The sequence below is a fragment of the Lissotriton vulgaris genome, chromosome 8 (assembly GCF_964263255.1).
Source record: "Lissotriton vulgaris chromosome 8, aLisVul1.2, whole genome shotgun sequence".
NCBI classification, from domain to species: domain Eukaryota; kingdom Metazoa; phylum Chordata; class Amphibia; order Caudata; family Salamandridae; genus Lissotriton; species Lissotriton vulgaris.
The window spans coordinates 481,037,097-481,054,835 of NC_141696.1; the positions used below are offsets into that span (position 1 = coordinate 481,037,097).

The following is a 17,739-nucleotide window of genomic DNA, read 5'->3' on the forward strand; positions in this document are numbered from 1 at the left end:
CATCATTACATACACCCAAATTTGTAGTAAACAAATTCACCCCACCCGGGTCAATTGCTGGTTATGCCATTTCTCTAGCACATAAGGAAGGAAAATGATACCTCATAAGGTACACAAAACTAAAGGCCCACATTCTCCGGATGGTCCTCCACCTGAAACCCACATTTATACCGCACTTTCTATGCTTATGAACAGCTCCCAATTTCACTGATCTCCACACAAGTCTTTATTTCAGCACCCTTTTCCCCTCCCCATTCTCCTACCATTGGAATCAGCTGGCTCTGAAATAGAAAGTAGTAGGCATGAATGTTAAAAAATCTTTTATAACATAAAATATCCCTCAACTAAAAATGTATCTTCAGTTATACAAGGCTCCCTCTCAAAAAGGATGCATAAAATACAATTTTAGATATATCCATAATGCCAAACATAGAACATTACATCAAAGTATTTCAAATGAGTGATGGATCAAAGAGAATGAGTACCTCCTTTATTATTCTAATTTTTGCATGAACTTCTTCTTCCACTCCTCTTATCTTGGTTACGGCTGTCTGATGTCTGAAGAGCAATGCTTCTTTTTCAGCTAAACATTGTTCTCTCTTTTTGAGTCGCAGTGAAAATTCATGTAGCGCTATGCTTTCTTTCTGTTTCAAAAACAAATAATAAGAAATAGCAGAAAAAACTTACACATATTCAAAGAAGAGTGTTTTGCTGTACTTTCAATTTATACTTTACAAACATGAGTGTATCATAAATGATTTCATTTAGGGATGTGCACCCTCCTGATCAATCTTATATTGGAAGCGCAGATAGATATGTTGTGACCGTGTTACAAAATTTAGTCAGAGTTTTGTTCCTCATATCTTCTCATAACTTGAGGTTTTTTGGGACATTGGTAATGAAGAATTTGCCGGCATCTTATATATTTCGTTTAGGGCACTGCCTAAGAGAACTGTTTCTTATGAGATTTACAACTAAGCATAGACTAGCTGGGGACTGACATTTGAGAGGTTAACATTATGGGTATTGACAGTGTAGGAGGCTGGCTTAGTATATGGTGCACACTTATTTAAGTGAAGCACCTTGCACTAATCCAGTCAATCCTTATGGTGATTTTAGTGGTCTTAGACAACCATAGAAAGCTCTCTAAGTGGTAGCTGTGAAGAGCAGCCTTCGAGCTTAGTCCAGAAGGAGTGTTAAGCAGCTTGTTTTACCAGAACTAATCATATAGTGTAGGTTAAACGAAAAAGAACCACAGAGTGTAGTTATAAAAAAATAGGTATATTTCTTATACACACTAACTAACACATTTATATATCCCCTACCCGGAGAGATCAACACAATACACACAAGACTTCAAATGTAAACAGGTAAGTAAGCACAAATATACAGTGGTCTCCAGGGGGAGACCAAACCATTTACAAAAGAAGTGGAATGCGAACTGTGACCGAAGTCGGGACTTGGACCAGAAGACTCAGAAGAGTTGGGGACACAAGGAACCACCCGAGGTAAGTACCCAGGAACCCCAAAGAGGCTGTGTGCAGTGTGAAACACAGCTGCATACTCAATGCAAGTCAATGGGAACGTCGCTGTTGCAGTTTTCAAGCAGGACTCTTCCTAGTGGACCCTTGGGAACCCCCCGTGGAAGACCGAATGTTGGAGAGTCAGCCCAACTGCGAATATCCCAGGAAACAGGATACCTACACCAGGGAAGCCGGTTGCATAGGTACGAAGTGACGTCGGAAACCGCCATAGACCACAATTGAGGACTTTAGGAAATGTGCAGCTGGCGAAGAAGGTGGAAGAGTCCATGGAATCCAAGGATGGATTCTGGAAGAGAAGAACCTGCAAGCAGAGGGGACAGAGTCTATGCGACTCAAAGGTAACCAGGATGCACAGGAGAGCAATGACCACCGATGACGGAAGATGAGGGAGCGATGATAGTGGCCTTGTCGCTGCAGCTGTGAGGACCAGGTGACGCTGTGAAAGACCAGGAGCTGTTTCCGAGCTGTCCCACGTTGGGAGTCAAGAACCAAGGGGTTAGTGTCCGGCGGGAGCACCAACAAGCCTTGGCAGAAGCAACAGATGTGGTGAACGAAAAAGGTGCAACGTTGGAACCAGCAATGTCCAAGGGACTCACCAAATACAGGAGAGTCAGAGCAGGCCACAAGCAAGCAGGGGAGCGCACTGGAGGAGCTCCCCTGTCAAGAGGACCTACAGGCCGAAGGCACAGGATTCGCAAGAGGTCCTCAAGCAGCTGACCAAAGATGAAGGCCCACGGTGCAGAGGATGGGGTGAGGACGAAGATCTTGGCAGAAAGAGATGCTGGAGACTCGAGCTTCTTGTAGCCCGAAGATCTCTGGAGGACAGAGCCAAAAAGTCATGCCAACGGCAAGTCGACGCAGTGCACAGGGGTTATGTTCCCACGGTACAAACGAGGGGTTCTGGCCTCAAACTTGTTGAGAGGACAGGTCAGGCTTCGAGGGAGTTGCAGAGCCACCATCTGGGTTGCTGAGTCACTTGGTGTCTGTGGGAGGTCAGGAGCAGCAGACCGGTCAACTTTGTTGTGGTGCATACAGATGCAGGGAAGTGACTCCTTCACTCCAAGGGAGATTCCTTTGAGTGTCTTTGATGCCCAGATGTCTGGAGAGGAACCTGGATGAAGCACAGGCACAGACGATGAGGAAGACTTGCAGCACAGCGAGAACAGATGCAGTAGGAGTCTTCCTTGGTGCAGTCTTGGTTCCAGGCAAAGTCCAGCAAAGTCCAAGGTGCCCAGACAGTTGAAGTTGAAGTGATTTCAACTTAGAATGTTGTCCCACGATGAATCTGAAGAGCCGCCCACAGGTAAGCCCATAAGTATCCTAGGGAAAGGGTTGGGACTATTCAATGGTCCCTCCCAGAGGAGGGGTTGGACAGAGGGGAGGATGCTCCCATGCCCTTTGTCCAGTTTCGCACCAGAGCGGCAGTCAAGGGCTCCCTGAACTGGCTCAGACTGGAGTATGCAAGGAGGGCTCCAAATGTGCCCTTCAAAGCAGTCTGATGGTGCTGGCAAGCGCTTCCACCCCAGCCCAATACACTAAGTCCTGTCTGGGAGGTGGTCTCTCTTCCCTGGGACAGGAAATCTATTGTCTTACCTACTCTTGCTCAAGCTCAGCTCAGCAGCAGGAGGACAGAATCGTGCCTGGGGTCAGCAGCAGCACTTGCTTGCTGGCAGACCCTGGAAGGCTATTACTAGGAGCACTGAGGGCCCTGGTGCATGGAATCATACCTCCAACACCAGTAACGGTTTTGGGATATGGTTCCAACATGTTTGATAACAAACATGTCCAGGTTCAGCACAGCCAATATACAGTTAGCCGTTGCATAATGACGCATGGCAACTATATGTATCAAAATGGCTGACCGCACTCCAGGGTTTTTATAGGTTGTACTGCTCTTGCAGGGCACACTCACACTTATAACCTAGCACACTGCCTTCAGGATTGAAAGGCCTACCAAAGGAGTGACTTACAGGTTTTAAGTGCAGTGACCTTAGATATAAGGAAACTTATATCTGTCGAAAGTGGTGCTAGCACCAGCTTGCACAGCCTGCAATGGCAGGCCTGTAGTCACAATTTAAGTGGACTCTCGTGGGTGGCGTAATACATGCTGCAGCTCATCGGAGACCCCTTGTGTACCCATGCCCTGGGTACCTTAGTACAGTATACTAGGGACTTAAATGGCTACACCAGTAGCCAATTGGGAGGGTACCAAGGTACTTACCACTGTCAAATTTAGAGAGGAAGCACAGTGACTGGGATTCTGATTAGCAGGATCCCAGCCAGACGAGTCAGAAAACACAATAACACCAGCAAAAGGCAGGGGTAAACATGAAAGCAGATCCTACTTTCCTGCAGACACCGCATGGAATAGGCTTGTGGCTGGTCTCAAATGTCTATATGCTCTCAACTCTTTTATTGATTATGCGCCTTTCAAGAGCATTACGGCACACCCTGGGACGGTGATGAGTTGAAGTTACAATTTTATGCAGTCATTTGAAACTGTTGGGTATTTCCTAACATTAGTAAATGGGGATCCTAGATTGGGTGGCAAGAAAATACATCCAGTACTCTTTGTTTCTTCGAGGCATAGAATTGTCAGAACAATCTCCGATGAACAATATATACTTGTTTCTTTCAAGAAGTTGGGTTACTTGTCTTTGTGGTTTTCTGCAATTCTTTTTGCAATTTCCTTTAAGTTTGGATTAGGATACTCACAAAGGCTTTTTTTTTTAAATAATTTTTTTATTGAGAACACAAAACCAAGCAGAGACATAGCGTTCTTATAGTTGCAGACATAGCACACATAAATAGGCATTGGAAGACAGGTCCAGAAAACCCAGGTGCCCCGTGTCAACATAATCACTCACTAGATCCAAGCAATAATCGTTACATTTCAATTCAATGGTGTACCCACTTAATACTTAATAGTGAAACTGCGGTCTAAGTAGAGGGTCTTTCAGCCAGGTCCCACCTTCCAGGTAGCTTCAAGCCATACACCCTGCAGCGTCCATGCCCTTATTATGCTCCAGGAGAGTCGATTCGATTCTTGCTGTTTGACTTAGTCGTCAAGTAAGCTTGGTAAAGCCCCCAGACGTATTTCGGACGACTGCGGGGAGGTAACAACTCACTGTAGTGCTCAGTTTGCGTACTGCCGTAAGTCATATCATGAGTCCAACCAGAGAGGGTGGGGGTCGGGCCACGTGACCAGCAAATCACAACTCTACGTCTTGCCATATGAAGCCCCATATCTATCAGACGCCTAAGTTTCTTAGGTACATGTTTGGAATAGCCTAACAGAGCAAGTGTAGGGTCCGGGTCAGTTGGAGTGTCCGTGATTTCGCCTAGGGTCTTCAAAATCAATATCCAGAAAGATGCTATCATAGGGCATTACCAGGCCAGGTGGTACAAGTCTGCCGGGTCCGCTCCACAGCGTTCACACACTCCGGAGTCCAGCAACCCATACTTTTGTAGTCTCTCTGGCATATAATATACCCTATTTTAAAACTTAAAGTGTATCAGCTGATGTCACCCATTTAAGGATACTCTCTTCGTGTTTTTACAACAATACTTCCAGGTGGAGTCATCTAGTACTCGGTTCAGATCTGTCTGCCAAGCAAGATGAGCCTTCGTGTAGTGGTTAGCTCTATAGCCCTGCGCTATGTTATATATTTTTGAGACTATGCTTACCGGCGAAGCTGCCTTGATCACATATGTGAGCGGCGCCACCTCCGGCGGTTCCTTCAGCTCTGGACCCAATATATCTCTAAGTGCATATCTCACCCTGTGGAATTGAAATTGGATTAGTGGAGTCTCCATACTACTCTCCAGGATCGCGTCTTCCCGCAATTTTGCTTTGCCTTCGTCAAATAACTCCACTATCGTGTGAATGTTTATCACTTTAATTGCCCGAACCACGCCTGTTTCCCTACATGGGGGCAACCAGTAACACCAGTCTAGCGGTGTCATAGGGGAATAGAGTACGGCGCCAGCTTGTAACTTCAGAAGGTTATACCAGGCATGGGTTGTTACGTTAATCGAGTCTAGAATCCCTGCTCTACGCTCCTGAGGCTTGAATAGAAGCGCCGGCAATGGAGTCGGGCCGCAACCACCTGTTCTATCTGAAAATACTGGGCGTCTGTGGGACCATGTATCCAGTGATGAGCATGAGCCCCCTGTGCAGCCCTATAACATAACTCTAGCTCCGGCGCTCCCAGTCCACCCATTCTGTATGGCAGTGTGAGTATGTCCCACCTGACTCTAGTGGTCTTCCCAGCGCAGGCTAAACGAACCATCAGAGATGTCAGCACCCAAAAGAAGGAAAGCGGCAGGACAAGAGGGATGTTCGTGAATAGGAAAATCGCTGTCCCGTAATTTTCTTTAAAAACCACCTCTGAACAGTGTGAACCTTGATGCCCAAGTACCGGACTGGGTCTGTCATCCAACCTAAGGGGTAGTCTGGTGCGAATTGGACTGTCTTAGCCGTGAGTGGGAAGATAAGTGATTTATTCTAATTCACCTTGAGACCTGACCTGGTCCAAAACAGAATTACCTTCAGTAACACCGTCAAGAGAATCTGATCGGGGTTTTGGATGTATAACAAAGTGTTGTCTGCATAGGTGGATATAATCAGATTGTATGTCGGAAATCGTATGCCCCTATAGCTATGATATTCCCTCATCGCACTAGCAAGGGGTTCGGCCACCAAGGCATATAACAATGGGGAGAGCGGGCACTCGTGTCTCGTACCTCTGGTGATATAAATAGGGTCCGTGACCAGATCCCCGATTTTTATTCTAGCTGTAGGCGAGTTATAAAGCACTCCCAGCATTTGTAAAAAGTCACTCCCTAGCCCCATTCTGGTCAATACATGCTTAATAAATTTCCACTCCACCAAGTCAAATGGTTTCTCCATGTCAAGGAAAACCGCCACAGCTTGGGTGTCCGGTCGAGTATGCTGTATAGCTCCAAATACGGTTCTAAGGTTGTAAGTGAGGTTTCTCCCAGGAACAAAGCCAACTTGTTCTGGAGATATCAGCAGGGGCACTAGAGGACATCATCCGTTTGCTAGAACCTTAGCATAAATGTAAGGGTCGACATTGAGGAGCAATAGTGGTCTATAGGAACTGCAAGCAGTAGGGGGGGGTCTCAGGATTTAGGATAGCAACGATCAGTGCTTCCCGCATAGTAGGAGGGAGTATGCCCGTTTTAATGCTTTCTCAAACAGGGTCTGAAGGTGTGGAATCAGCAGTTCCCTAAACTCTTTGTAGAATGCTACAGTAAGGCCATCTACCCCAGGAGCACTCTTCGGTTTAATTCCAGCCAAAGCTGAGGTTATTTCGTCCACTTCCAGCGTGCGCTTAAGATATTCCCAATGCCCATTCAATAGCCAAGGTGATTTAATATGCATGAGGTAATCTAAGATAGCTTCATCATCGCAACCGCCATACGAGCTATACAGGGATGGATAGTATTGCATAAATCTGTTGGCTATGTCGAGGGGATCCGTCAGTGATACCCCCTCAGCGTTGTGTAGAGTTGTATCATCACCTCCCCTTATACGCGAGCTGTCGCATATTTGCCGAGATGCCGTAACTCGGTGTCCGCCATCGAATTATACTCCTCCAGCGTACAGTGTAGGTCTTGTGTAACCCTTTGTTCCGCCCCCGCTAGTAATTGTTGCACCAGGGTGGTCAAAGTGGATATAAGGTCTGTGAGGCGCTGACGGATTGTGCGGTCACTAGGGCTTTTAGTTCTTAGGATAGATCAGGAGCAATGGAACACTTTTTAATTAAACCATTTTACTTTTTGAGACAGAATGCTGCTCAGTGCTATGCATGCCATGTTACATACTGCCATTTCTTCTACGGAAGTAGAGGGCTTTTCTGGTAAATAGTATTTGTATCCGATAGTAGGGAGTTGATTTAGTCTACTTTCAACTACTACTTTTCTTTATGTCGATTCTACACTTCCTTATGTACTTCCAGGCACTGTCTTTAGACTATAAATATTTTAAGGTATTTTTGCTCAATAGCATCTCTGCAAGATTTAGCTCACCCTAACTTTCAAGCTAAGGGGGCCAAGCAAGCTGAAGATCCTGTATATATATGACAACCTTCAGCATGGCATGCCTTTTGTCTCCCACGTTCCTTGTACCATCCATTCCCTCATCCCACTGCTCTAGTGATTGCTAGATGCTTTTCTACGAGGAACCACTTATTCCAGAAGGCCACAGACACATGGTCCTTGAATGAGAGCACAGCAGAGGCAGAATAACAGTGCAGAAATTATTATGCAATGCCTAAAATAAGGCACCATGTGCATTGTCACCACCTAATGTAGTATTTCTGTCACGTCAGCCTTAGCAATACCTGACACAGTGGGTGGCTATTCTGAATGAGAGTGGCCTGGGGAGCCACCGTTTTTTTTTTTATTAAAGTTTTTTGTAATGTTTTTATTTTTTTCTGCACATATATACATAAACAAAACACATATACATGAAACATATAGCTTTCACGGGTTATCTTTTTGATACAAGGCCCCCAGCCTCTGTTAGGTGGCTGCTTGAGGGTCAGTACATATTTATACATTACGTTACATTTATTTCCTTGTTTCTATCTGTTGTAACATATAACACTAAACATATAGAGTGTGGTGGTCATCATAGGATTAGATGATTTTTTTTCACCTCTGGTTCATGGGGGTTTGTATTGGTCTAGGGCTCTGTCCAGATTTCTCCACATCTCTCTGATGGGGTTCCTCCAAGGTGTGTTTCTTAGCGCTTGCATGTCAGCCCCTCTTAAGTATGTCACCCAGTTCATACAGCCTTCGAATGTGACTTTGGCTGTATCTTTCCAGTTTGAGAGTACCAGTTTCGAAGCTGCTGTTAGCAGGAAGTCAATGAGGTATTTTTCATGTTTTGATTTTACATTAGCTGTTATAATTGCCGTGGTGATTGTGGCGAACTCCTCTTTGAGTGTGCGTAATAAAACCTGTATCATTTTAGCTCTTCAACACCAGGTTCCTGGGGTTTGAAGAGAAGGTAAACTGCTGCCACAAGCTGGTTTAACACACCAAAAAAACAGGAACTCAGAGCAAGAAAGTCACTACACAGCACTATCAATGTGCCACCAACTCACTGATATTTCCTTATGTTGACCCTGCCTTAATTAAAGGCTGGAAAAAGCCTCCTGGGAATGGAACCTAGAGCCTGCAGGGTATACAAAGATCTCTGCAGTTGACACTCTGCGCCCATTAAGTTATTGCACAGGCACTATATGGATCATTTTCCAGCCTAGATCAAGACAGAAAAAACCCAGCTGTTCCTCAACCCTCTGTGGTCATACAGGCTATTTATTATTTATTTTTAGGCAATTATTCAGTGACAAAAGACTGCACATATATTCAAACGTAATTCTACATCGCATTACTCAAAAGTTATTTCAAATTAGACCAATCGTCATATAATAATGTACTATATTTCTTACCTGAAGTTTGTGATATATACCTAGGAGCTCATCATAAATCTGATTCACATGAGCGGGTAACAATCTTTCATCTTTTAACAAGCTTTTTCTTTGGCTGCTTTGTTTCTTCTTCCTGGGTGCATGACTTGACTCAAAAGAATGGTCTGTACATGTTGCAGTATTTGCCGCCAAGTAGGATGGTAAGGTGACATCTTTAAAACGGGACATAAAGAAATGTTTTCAAATGGTTAGTTCTCATATCGCTAATATGAAAGCAATAAGACATTAAGAATTAAAATCATCTGGAGAAAGATAGTGAAAGAGGCATCTGTCTGAGGTTTGTCTGTGATCTCGGCCTGGTTGGGTGGACCAAGCACACACTGGGGCTCCTCACCTCTTTAACATAGAATATGCTGCTCTATGCATACATGCTAACTGAAAGAGGTAAGCTATCAATGCAAGAGAGAGCAGTCATCGAACACCTTCTGGTGTTCCACCACTCCTTTCGACTGGTGCCCCTGGACTTTAAATTATTCCCAGAAGACCCCCACAAGAGTGTGTGCAGTCAAAGACAGCTCTGCCTTCACATGGAATTCCAGCTTCACATTTTAATGGGCAGGTGCACACCAGGCTTGTAAGAAAACACCAGCAGACTAATGAGATTGCTTTCTAGGATATGTCTATTTAAGTCTATATCAAATAGCAATAGAGCTGGGAGGAGGAGCTACGCGGGCATCCAAGATGGTCGCGTGAGCAGAGAGCTCCCGAGACCCGCGCCGCCCTCCCTGATCTATCCTGCACATATCCTGATTACTTCGACGGGCTTTTGGAGTACTGCTCTTACTGATGCTGTCGATCCTTTTTTGGTCGAAATCGGACCTTGGGGACCATTTTTCTACCGTCCTTAACTTTTCGGCCTATCCACCGAAGCAACCGGGGTCTCGCCTGCCTGTTATGGCCGAGCTGTAATGCAACAACAACGGCTGCCTGGCATCTGGCCCACCGGTGGTGTGCCACTTTCACTTTCGGTTTCCGGCCTCATCGTCTCTGTCTCCTCCTACTTTGTCTTCGCCTGCCACTCTCACAGTGCACGCTCTCCTTCCTCGGGCTACAAGGAGACCCGTGGCATTCTCTCTTACCACTACACCTCAGAGTTTTTTGGACTTATCATCGTCCCGCTGCACCTGGGTGTCTTCGGCCGTAGCTGAATGCAATATGGCGACAAAACCCGAGGCGGAGAAACGCAGGAAGGCTATGACTCGGGGTGGGTCGATCCAGTCCAATATGATCGAGCGCTATACCCAGCCAAGAGGCTCCCCTGGTGTCACTAGTGTTGGCTCTGAAGGCCCTCGAACGGACATGTCGTCTTCCACTGAGGTGTCACTCCAGGACCTTTTGGCCGCCATCTCTGGTCTTAAGGCCGATATGAGTCAGCAATACGAAGCCATCGTGTCCAAGATAGACACGGTGGCTGTGGATGTTACTCTTATTCGAGCCGATCTGGCCAAGACGAACGAGAGGGTGAAGGCACTGGATTTGAAGGCGTCGAGCTTGGTGACCTACATGGCGGAGGCACAATCCGAGATTGGGAACCTGCGCTCCTCACACGACCTACTGCTCAGACGCATGGAAGACTATGACAATAGGGCCAGGCAGAACAACATACGCCTGGTTGGAGTGCCGGAAAGTGATGGTGCTGCCTCGATCGATTTACTGGTCGAGGAACTTATTGTCGCTAAACTCGCTCCGGTTGGACTCAGCAAGTTCTTCGCCGTAGAGCGTGCCTATCGTTTCCCAGGAGGTCAAGTGAAGCCAGGTGGCCCGCCGAGGCCTATCATCGCGAGGTTGTTTCATTATCGGGACAGAGACGCTATCCTGCAGGCGGCTCGTAAACACGGCCCGTTGAAATACGACAATAACTATCTCCATCTATCCTGACTTCACTCCCCAAGTGCAAAGACAGCGGTCTGGGTTCCTTGGAGTGAAGCGTCATCTAAGGGACCGGGGACTGAAGTACGCCATGTTGTTTCCAGCTCGCCTGCGGATAGAGTTCAGAGAACGAGCTTATTTCTTTGATCAGCCGGACCGTTCTAATGACTGGTTGGACTCGTTGCCGACAGATGATACTGAGAGTGGAGGCCCTGGTGGTGCGGAAGGTGGCGCAACGGCCCAGGAGTAACGTGGGCCCCCGAAGGTCCGACCTGAGACTATGGACTCTATTGAGTAAATTCACTGTGTGCTCTATGTTTATGCCTGGGGCGGTGCGGGTGCGGGTGCGGGTGATTTCTCCCTTCCTCCTCGGGGGGTTCTTTGTGTAGACCAGATGGGGCGACAGGCACACTGCAGTTTGGGGTGGCTTTTCAGTCAGCAGGGGTGCAGGGTGGGGGGTGTTGTAACGGGTTCTTGGTTGGGGGATGGTTCTTGGGGTCTTGGTTGTGTTTCGTTCCGTTTGTTCTGTTCTCTTTTTCATGGTATTTCACTGATTGCAAATATTTCGACACTGGGGTTGTGGGAGGGGGTCGGGGCAGATTGTCTCTGCTGTGATGGGGGGGGGTGAGATGCAGGTTCTTTCTTGGAACGTCAACGGTTTGGGTGACAGAATCAAACGTGGAATTGTTTTACAGTTTTTGAGGCGCCATGCCCCTGATGTTGTGTTCCTTCAGGAGACCCACTTGATCGGTAATGCCTGTAAGGCTCTCGACCGTCGTGGCTACCGGTTGGTAGCTCACGCTGGTTTCACCTCTGGGTCCCGGGGAGTGGGTATCATGGTGAAATCCTCCCTAGCCCTTGCAATTGACGATGTTACATTGGACGATCGGGGGCGGTATGCTGCGGTCTCCGGGAGGTGGGAGGGTAAACCAATTGTGTTAGTGGTTGTATATATTCCCCCGGGGCTGCAGGCTACCACCTACGCCGACCTTGGCAAGACCCTTCTTGGTCTCCCAGATGGACTGTTGATCATGGGTGGGGACTTCAATTCTGTTATGTCCGGCGACTGTGATCGGCTGCCCTCAAGAGTTCTGCCGCCTTCCCAGATGTGGCTCAATGAGATGGCTGATACCTTTGGTCTGGTAGATGTCTGGCGTTCACTACACCCGTCCCTCCTACAGTATACCTTCCACTCTGGTGCGCATGGCAGCCTATCTCGTATAGATTATTTTTTTATGCTGGCTTCCACTCTGTCCACTGTCCGGGAGGTTCGCCATCTCCCCCGGGGTATCTCGGACCATTCCCCCTTGATGATTAGGGTTTCCGTGGGTGGTTTACTTTCTAACAGGATTCCCCCTGTCCCTCCCTGGCACCTCCGAAACCCCCGGCTCCGCTCAGATATGGTGAAGGCGATTGACTGTTACTTTGACGAAAATGTGGGCTCTGTCACCTCCCCTACTGTTCTGTGGGAAGCCTTTAAAACGGTTATCAGGGGTTCCGCATTATCTCTCATTGCTGCTGAACGAAGGACTAAGAGGGAGGCTGTTCAGGCCCTTGAGACTGAGATCACTGCGCTTGAAAGTGAGCTGGGTGGGGACGACACGCCTGCGCTGTTGCACACGCTGGAACTGAAACAGGCTGACTACAAGGCTTGTGTTACTGATGCTGCTAAATTGATGCGAGAGAATCAATTGGGCCGGCTTTATGATGTGGGTGACAAAGCTAGCAAACTCCTGGCATGGCTGGATAAGGCTGAACGAGCGAGTCGTGTTGTGCCTGTTATTGTTCGCAAATCTGGTGTGACTGTCTCCGACCCAGGCGAGATTGTTGATTGTTTTGTGGACCACTTCCGGAAGGTTTATACCCCGGTGAGTGACCGTGATGAGGCTGATTCCAGGCTGTTATTGCGTGATATAGCTCTCCCTACTGTCTCGGAAGAAGATGGCCTTGCTTTGGAGGCTCCCTTTACCGTGGACGAGATTGCCCTCGCCATCCGATCGTTACGCTCGGGTAAAGCGGTGGGCCCGAACGGGTTGCCCATTGAACTCTACAAACTCTGTCCGGACAAGATGGCCGCTCATATGCGTAACATGTTTCTCGATGCGCTTGAGGCAGGTAGCCTCCCACTTGAGCAGCGCCTAGCTACCATAGTGGTCATTTATAAGGATGGCAAACCTCGTGACCACTGCACCTCCTACCGTCCCATTTCTCTGCTAAACGCGGAACCCAAAATCCTGGCCAAGGTTCTGGCCAATCGGTTGCTGAAGGCGATTTGCGACTTGATCCATCCGGATCAATCCGGTTTCATCCCGCACAGGAACACGGCCCTTAACCTGCGTAGGCTTCATGGTGTTCTCGCGAGGGCTGCAACTCTCGCGGAGCCGGCAGTGGTGGCTTCCCTGGACGCCACTATGGCCTTCGACACCATCGAATGGCCCTATCTCTGGGCAGCCCTCGCTAAGTTCGGCTTTGGCCCTAACTTCATCGCGTGGGTCAAGCTCCTCTACGAACAACCACTTGCTCAAGTTGTGGTAAACGGTAGATGCTCTGACCCCTTCCCATTAGGCCGTGGCACTCGTCAGGGCTGTCCGCTTTCCCCGCTCCTATTCGCGCTGGCGCTTGAACCCCTTGCGGCGTGGCTTCGGTGGGAACCCTCGATTAAGGGGATTCGGTGGACGCCGGATCTCGAGGATCGCGTCTCATTGTATGCCGATGATATCCTCCTTTATCTCACTTCCCCTCAAAAGTCTCTTAATGTCCTCTTCGATGTTCTTACATCCTTCGGTAAGAACTCCGGGTTAGTTATCAATTGGACCAAGTACTGTGTCTACGCTATAGCCGGGACTCTACCACCTCTGCCTCGCAGGTTCCCCATCTTGGTGTCGACGGACGGCTTCAAATATTTGGGGATTTATGTCTCTACGGTCTCCTCAGTCCGCTATGAGCGGAACCTGTATGCTCCGCTCCGCCGACTCAAGCAGGATGTGAGAAGGTGGCGTGAATTACCCCTATCCCCATTGGGTCCAACGGCGCTCTTTAAAATGATGTCGCTCCCCCGCTTTCTCTACGCCCTGCAGAATTTTTTCGACCCTGTCCCTGCTCGCTACTTTCGCGAGGTCGAGAGTCTGCAGCGACAACTAATTTGGGACGGTCGCGCCCGTATTGCATTGTCCAAGCTCACCCTCTCTTGGTACGATGGGGGTATTGCTTTACCGGACATTAGACGCTATTACTGGGCCTCACATCTGAGCGCTATCAATCATGCGACGTACTCTTCGGACCCTGCTCCCGCCTTTGCTCTGGATAAAATGTTATTGCCCGGTGGCAACTTTAATAGGGCTTTGTATTCAAAATCACCCATCCGTCTCCTTACAGGTCCTACGAAGTGTGCGGTGCGGGCCTGGAGGGATGCTACTGTGGCCACGGGCTGGGGTGGTAGGCTGACGCGTATGACGCCGCTGTATGACTCGGATCGGCTGGGCAACCTGTGGAAGACGAAAGGGTTTGATAAGTGGGACATGATTGGGATTAGTAAGGTGGAGGATCTGTGGGCACGGGGCGCGGTGAAATCCTTCGCTCTTTTGAAACTGGAATACCGGCTCGATGACAGGGAGCACTTTCGGTATATGCAGATCCGACATGCCTTGTCCTCCGTCTTTCCCCCTGGTACTGATATTCCGCAGTCCTCCCCCTTGGAGGACCGTGTCTTGGACGGACATCTCCCCGATAGCACGATCTCCTTGATATATAAAAAGCTCATTAACAATAGGGCTGACCAACTGGAGAAACTTCGTGCTTCTTGGACGGCTGACGGGCTCGAACTCGACGACGAGGACTGGCAGTCCGCTGTGTCCTCCCCTAAGGAGGTGGCTATTCCGGCTCGGCTTCGTTTTGTCCAGCTGAAGACCCTCCACTGTGTGTATGTGACTGGAACGCGTCTGGTACGAATGGGTTTAGTTTCGGATGGACGATGCAGGCATGGGTGCGGTATGGAAGGTACCTTCCTTCATGTTTTGTGGGAATGCCCGATGGTTTCGGCCTTTTGGTCTAGAGTACATGATGTTATGGGTCGTGTTACCAGAATCCCCCTCCTTCCCGAAGCACGACGTTGCCTGCTTAATGTGTGGGAGCCTTCGGATTGCAATGCTGCTCAGACGCTCTGGGTCACCTTGGGCAATATGGTCGCGAAGAGAGATATAGCTCAGCTCTGAGGCTCCCCTAGACCACCATCGCTAAGTGCCTGGAAGGAGAACATGGACTGGTGCATGTTTCGATAAAAAACGGTGTATGAGGCACGTGGGCGTCCCAGGAAGTGGTCCAGGGTCTGGGCTCAGTGGAATTCGTACCGCGGAGATATCTGCTCCCCCCCACTTGACTATGAGGCTCCTCTCCCCTCTTCCCCATGATAGACGTTCCGTTTCTTGATTTCCGGTTTCTCTTTGCTTTTTTCGCCTTCGTGCTCGCCCCCCCTCACCAGCTGCGTATCTCTAATTGTTTGTTATAGCCCCCCTTTCCCCCCCCCTTCTACGACCCTTGCCAGTATGATACCATGTGTTTGTGTGTAGTTGTTCTTCTTGACAAAATCATAAAATTAAACCTTTCTTATCCTATTAGGTATGGTGCTATGTTCCACATGACAGTGTATGCTCAAGAGATTGCTTTAACGGCGTACTGTCTTCTAATTTCTCCTTATGTCCCTCCGTATGTGTCATAGCGGCCGGCCCCGCTGGGTTGTAGGCAGACGCTGTGTACTGTGCTTTTATAAATAAAGGTTTAAAAAATAAAAAAAATAGCAATAGAGCTGTCTTTTGCAAAACTGTTACTTCACACCCCAAGACATTTGAAGGGTCTTATATTACTTTAACAAAGCCTATTTGTCGTCTCTATTCCTAGTCCTTGCTGACTATTCGTAGGTTATTCATACACTTTATTACCATCTTGTGTTATCAGGTTTGAAGAGAAGGTAGTTAAATTGCTGATGCCTACTGGTAAGTTGCTGGGGACAATGACCAGGACATGAGCCAGAGAGGAGCCTCAGTGCATTGTGTCTTGTAAAGAGAAGAGTAGACTTTGCCACAGGGCCTAAGCACACATTCTAACAGTGGGGCACCTACCACACCTTCATGCCTAAAGGAACACCCCCAGTCTGCACTGAAAGGGGGCAAGTTACACATGACCCATGGGATGGGGTGCTGTCTCCAAGGTCACTCATTGAGGTTAGTGAGGACGAATCTCCAAAGTGTCTTCTAATTTTTGGGCAAGGTACACACGCACATGAATTCCTTCATCTGCACTGAGCCACACCAACCTGCTAAAGATGAACTGCCCTCTTCAGAAAGTACTCCCACTGCAAGTGGGTAGCACAGAAAGGCCTTATGGCCAAATCTACTATACCAATCAGTGCAGTGGCGTCACTAGGGTTGGTATCACCCAGTGCGGGTAACTCATGGTGTCACCCCCTCACAACTTAACCCATGGACCTCCTTTGTGACACAGAGCCAAGGCCGCCTCGTCCGGCACGCCTTCCCGGTGGTCATCCTGGCTCCTTCAGACCTCCCATTCGTCCACGTCCTTGGTCAGGGTGTCCCTTCTGGATCCGCCGGCCTCTGGTCGCGCTATTTGTTCTCCCACCGGTTTCTCCTCCGTAGCGTCCGCTACCGCGTCCTCCTTCGTAATGTCCTCCTCTGCTCTCCTGCTTTCACCTCCTTGCATCAGAGTTCCCCTACGCAGTTTCGGGCCATCGGAATATAAAGTCCCTCCTCCCCCTTGCACCGGAAGTATTAAACCGGCAACAGAAGAAGAGACCAGGAAGCAGGACTCCTTGGTGCCCCCGGGACTCTTGCCACAAGCTCCCCAAGGGCTTTTCCTTACAGTACTCCCCTACCAGGCTTGGCCGATCAGGCCAAGAGTCCCCCGGAGCGCGAGAGAGGAAGTCCAGATTGAAGCGACCCGGAAGGTAATACTGAAAGGACTGGAGGGCCCATTTAATGGCAGAGGCGAGGCTGCAAAGTTTGGCCAGCAGCCAACACAGCGTAACCTGATTGGTGTCACCCCATGTGCTGGTGTCACCCGGTGCGTTCTGCACCCTGCACCCCGCACCCCCCTAGTGACGCCACTGAATCAGTGCCCTTGCAGGGCAAACGGTATGCTCAGCCATCTGAACAAGCTCTTAAATTATTCAAAATAAACAGTCAAAATAATAATCTTCTATTACAAAACCGTGCAATCAGCATTTGTACAAATATAAATAGGAAATATAAATAGAGAAAAAAAATTCAAATGTTTGCAGTGTAAACATGTTAGTATTTTACTGACTGTTTCCGTACCAGTTTCTGTATAGATATGTGTAATGGAATCCTGAGCTTTGACTGAGTTAAGGTCATCATCTTCCTCGTCATCATCATAATCATCATCATGGTCGGTATGAAGCACTTCATTTCCTGATGTTCGATGAATGGAATCTTGATGACTCGCATCCTTTCCAATGCTGAAAAATATAATGCTCGTAATACCAGACTTACATAGCAACTAAGGCAAATAATGTGTAACTTAACAAACATTTTGTAATTTTTTTTTAATGATCTGGTTTACAACTCCCAAGGCTATATAGTTCTAGGGGTGATGAGGGGAGGTGTAGGAACAGTTCAAGTCATCCAAATTTTAAGGACTCGAAGGTAGATCCATGTTACTAATTAACACACCACTCACCACCCACCGTCCTGTTAGGTAACCCCCCTTCAAGCCATCAACTTCCAAAGATACTGTCCACTTCTCAGTAAAGATTCAAAACAATCTCATCATGG

At 48.2% G+C, this 17,739-nt stretch overlaps 1 protein-coding gene across 1 annotated transcript in view; it reads right to left on the reverse strand.

Annotated features, from left to right (window-relative positions):
* CCDC138 (coiled-coil domain containing 138) overlaps positions 1-17,739 on the reverse strand; it is a 278,286-nt gene that overhangs the window by 221,421 nt on the left and 39,126 nt on the right. Inside the window, exons 4-6 of the mRNA XM_086934286.1 lie at positions 17,263-17,423; positions 9,029-9,219; positions 486-644 (exon numbers count right to left, since the gene is read on the reverse strand). Of these exons, the coding sequence (XP_086790412.1) occupies positions 486-644; positions 9,029-9,219; positions 17,263-17,423 (511 nt within the window). The remainder of the gene's footprint in view (positions 1-485; positions 645-9,028; positions 9,220-17,262; positions 17,424-17,739) is intronic.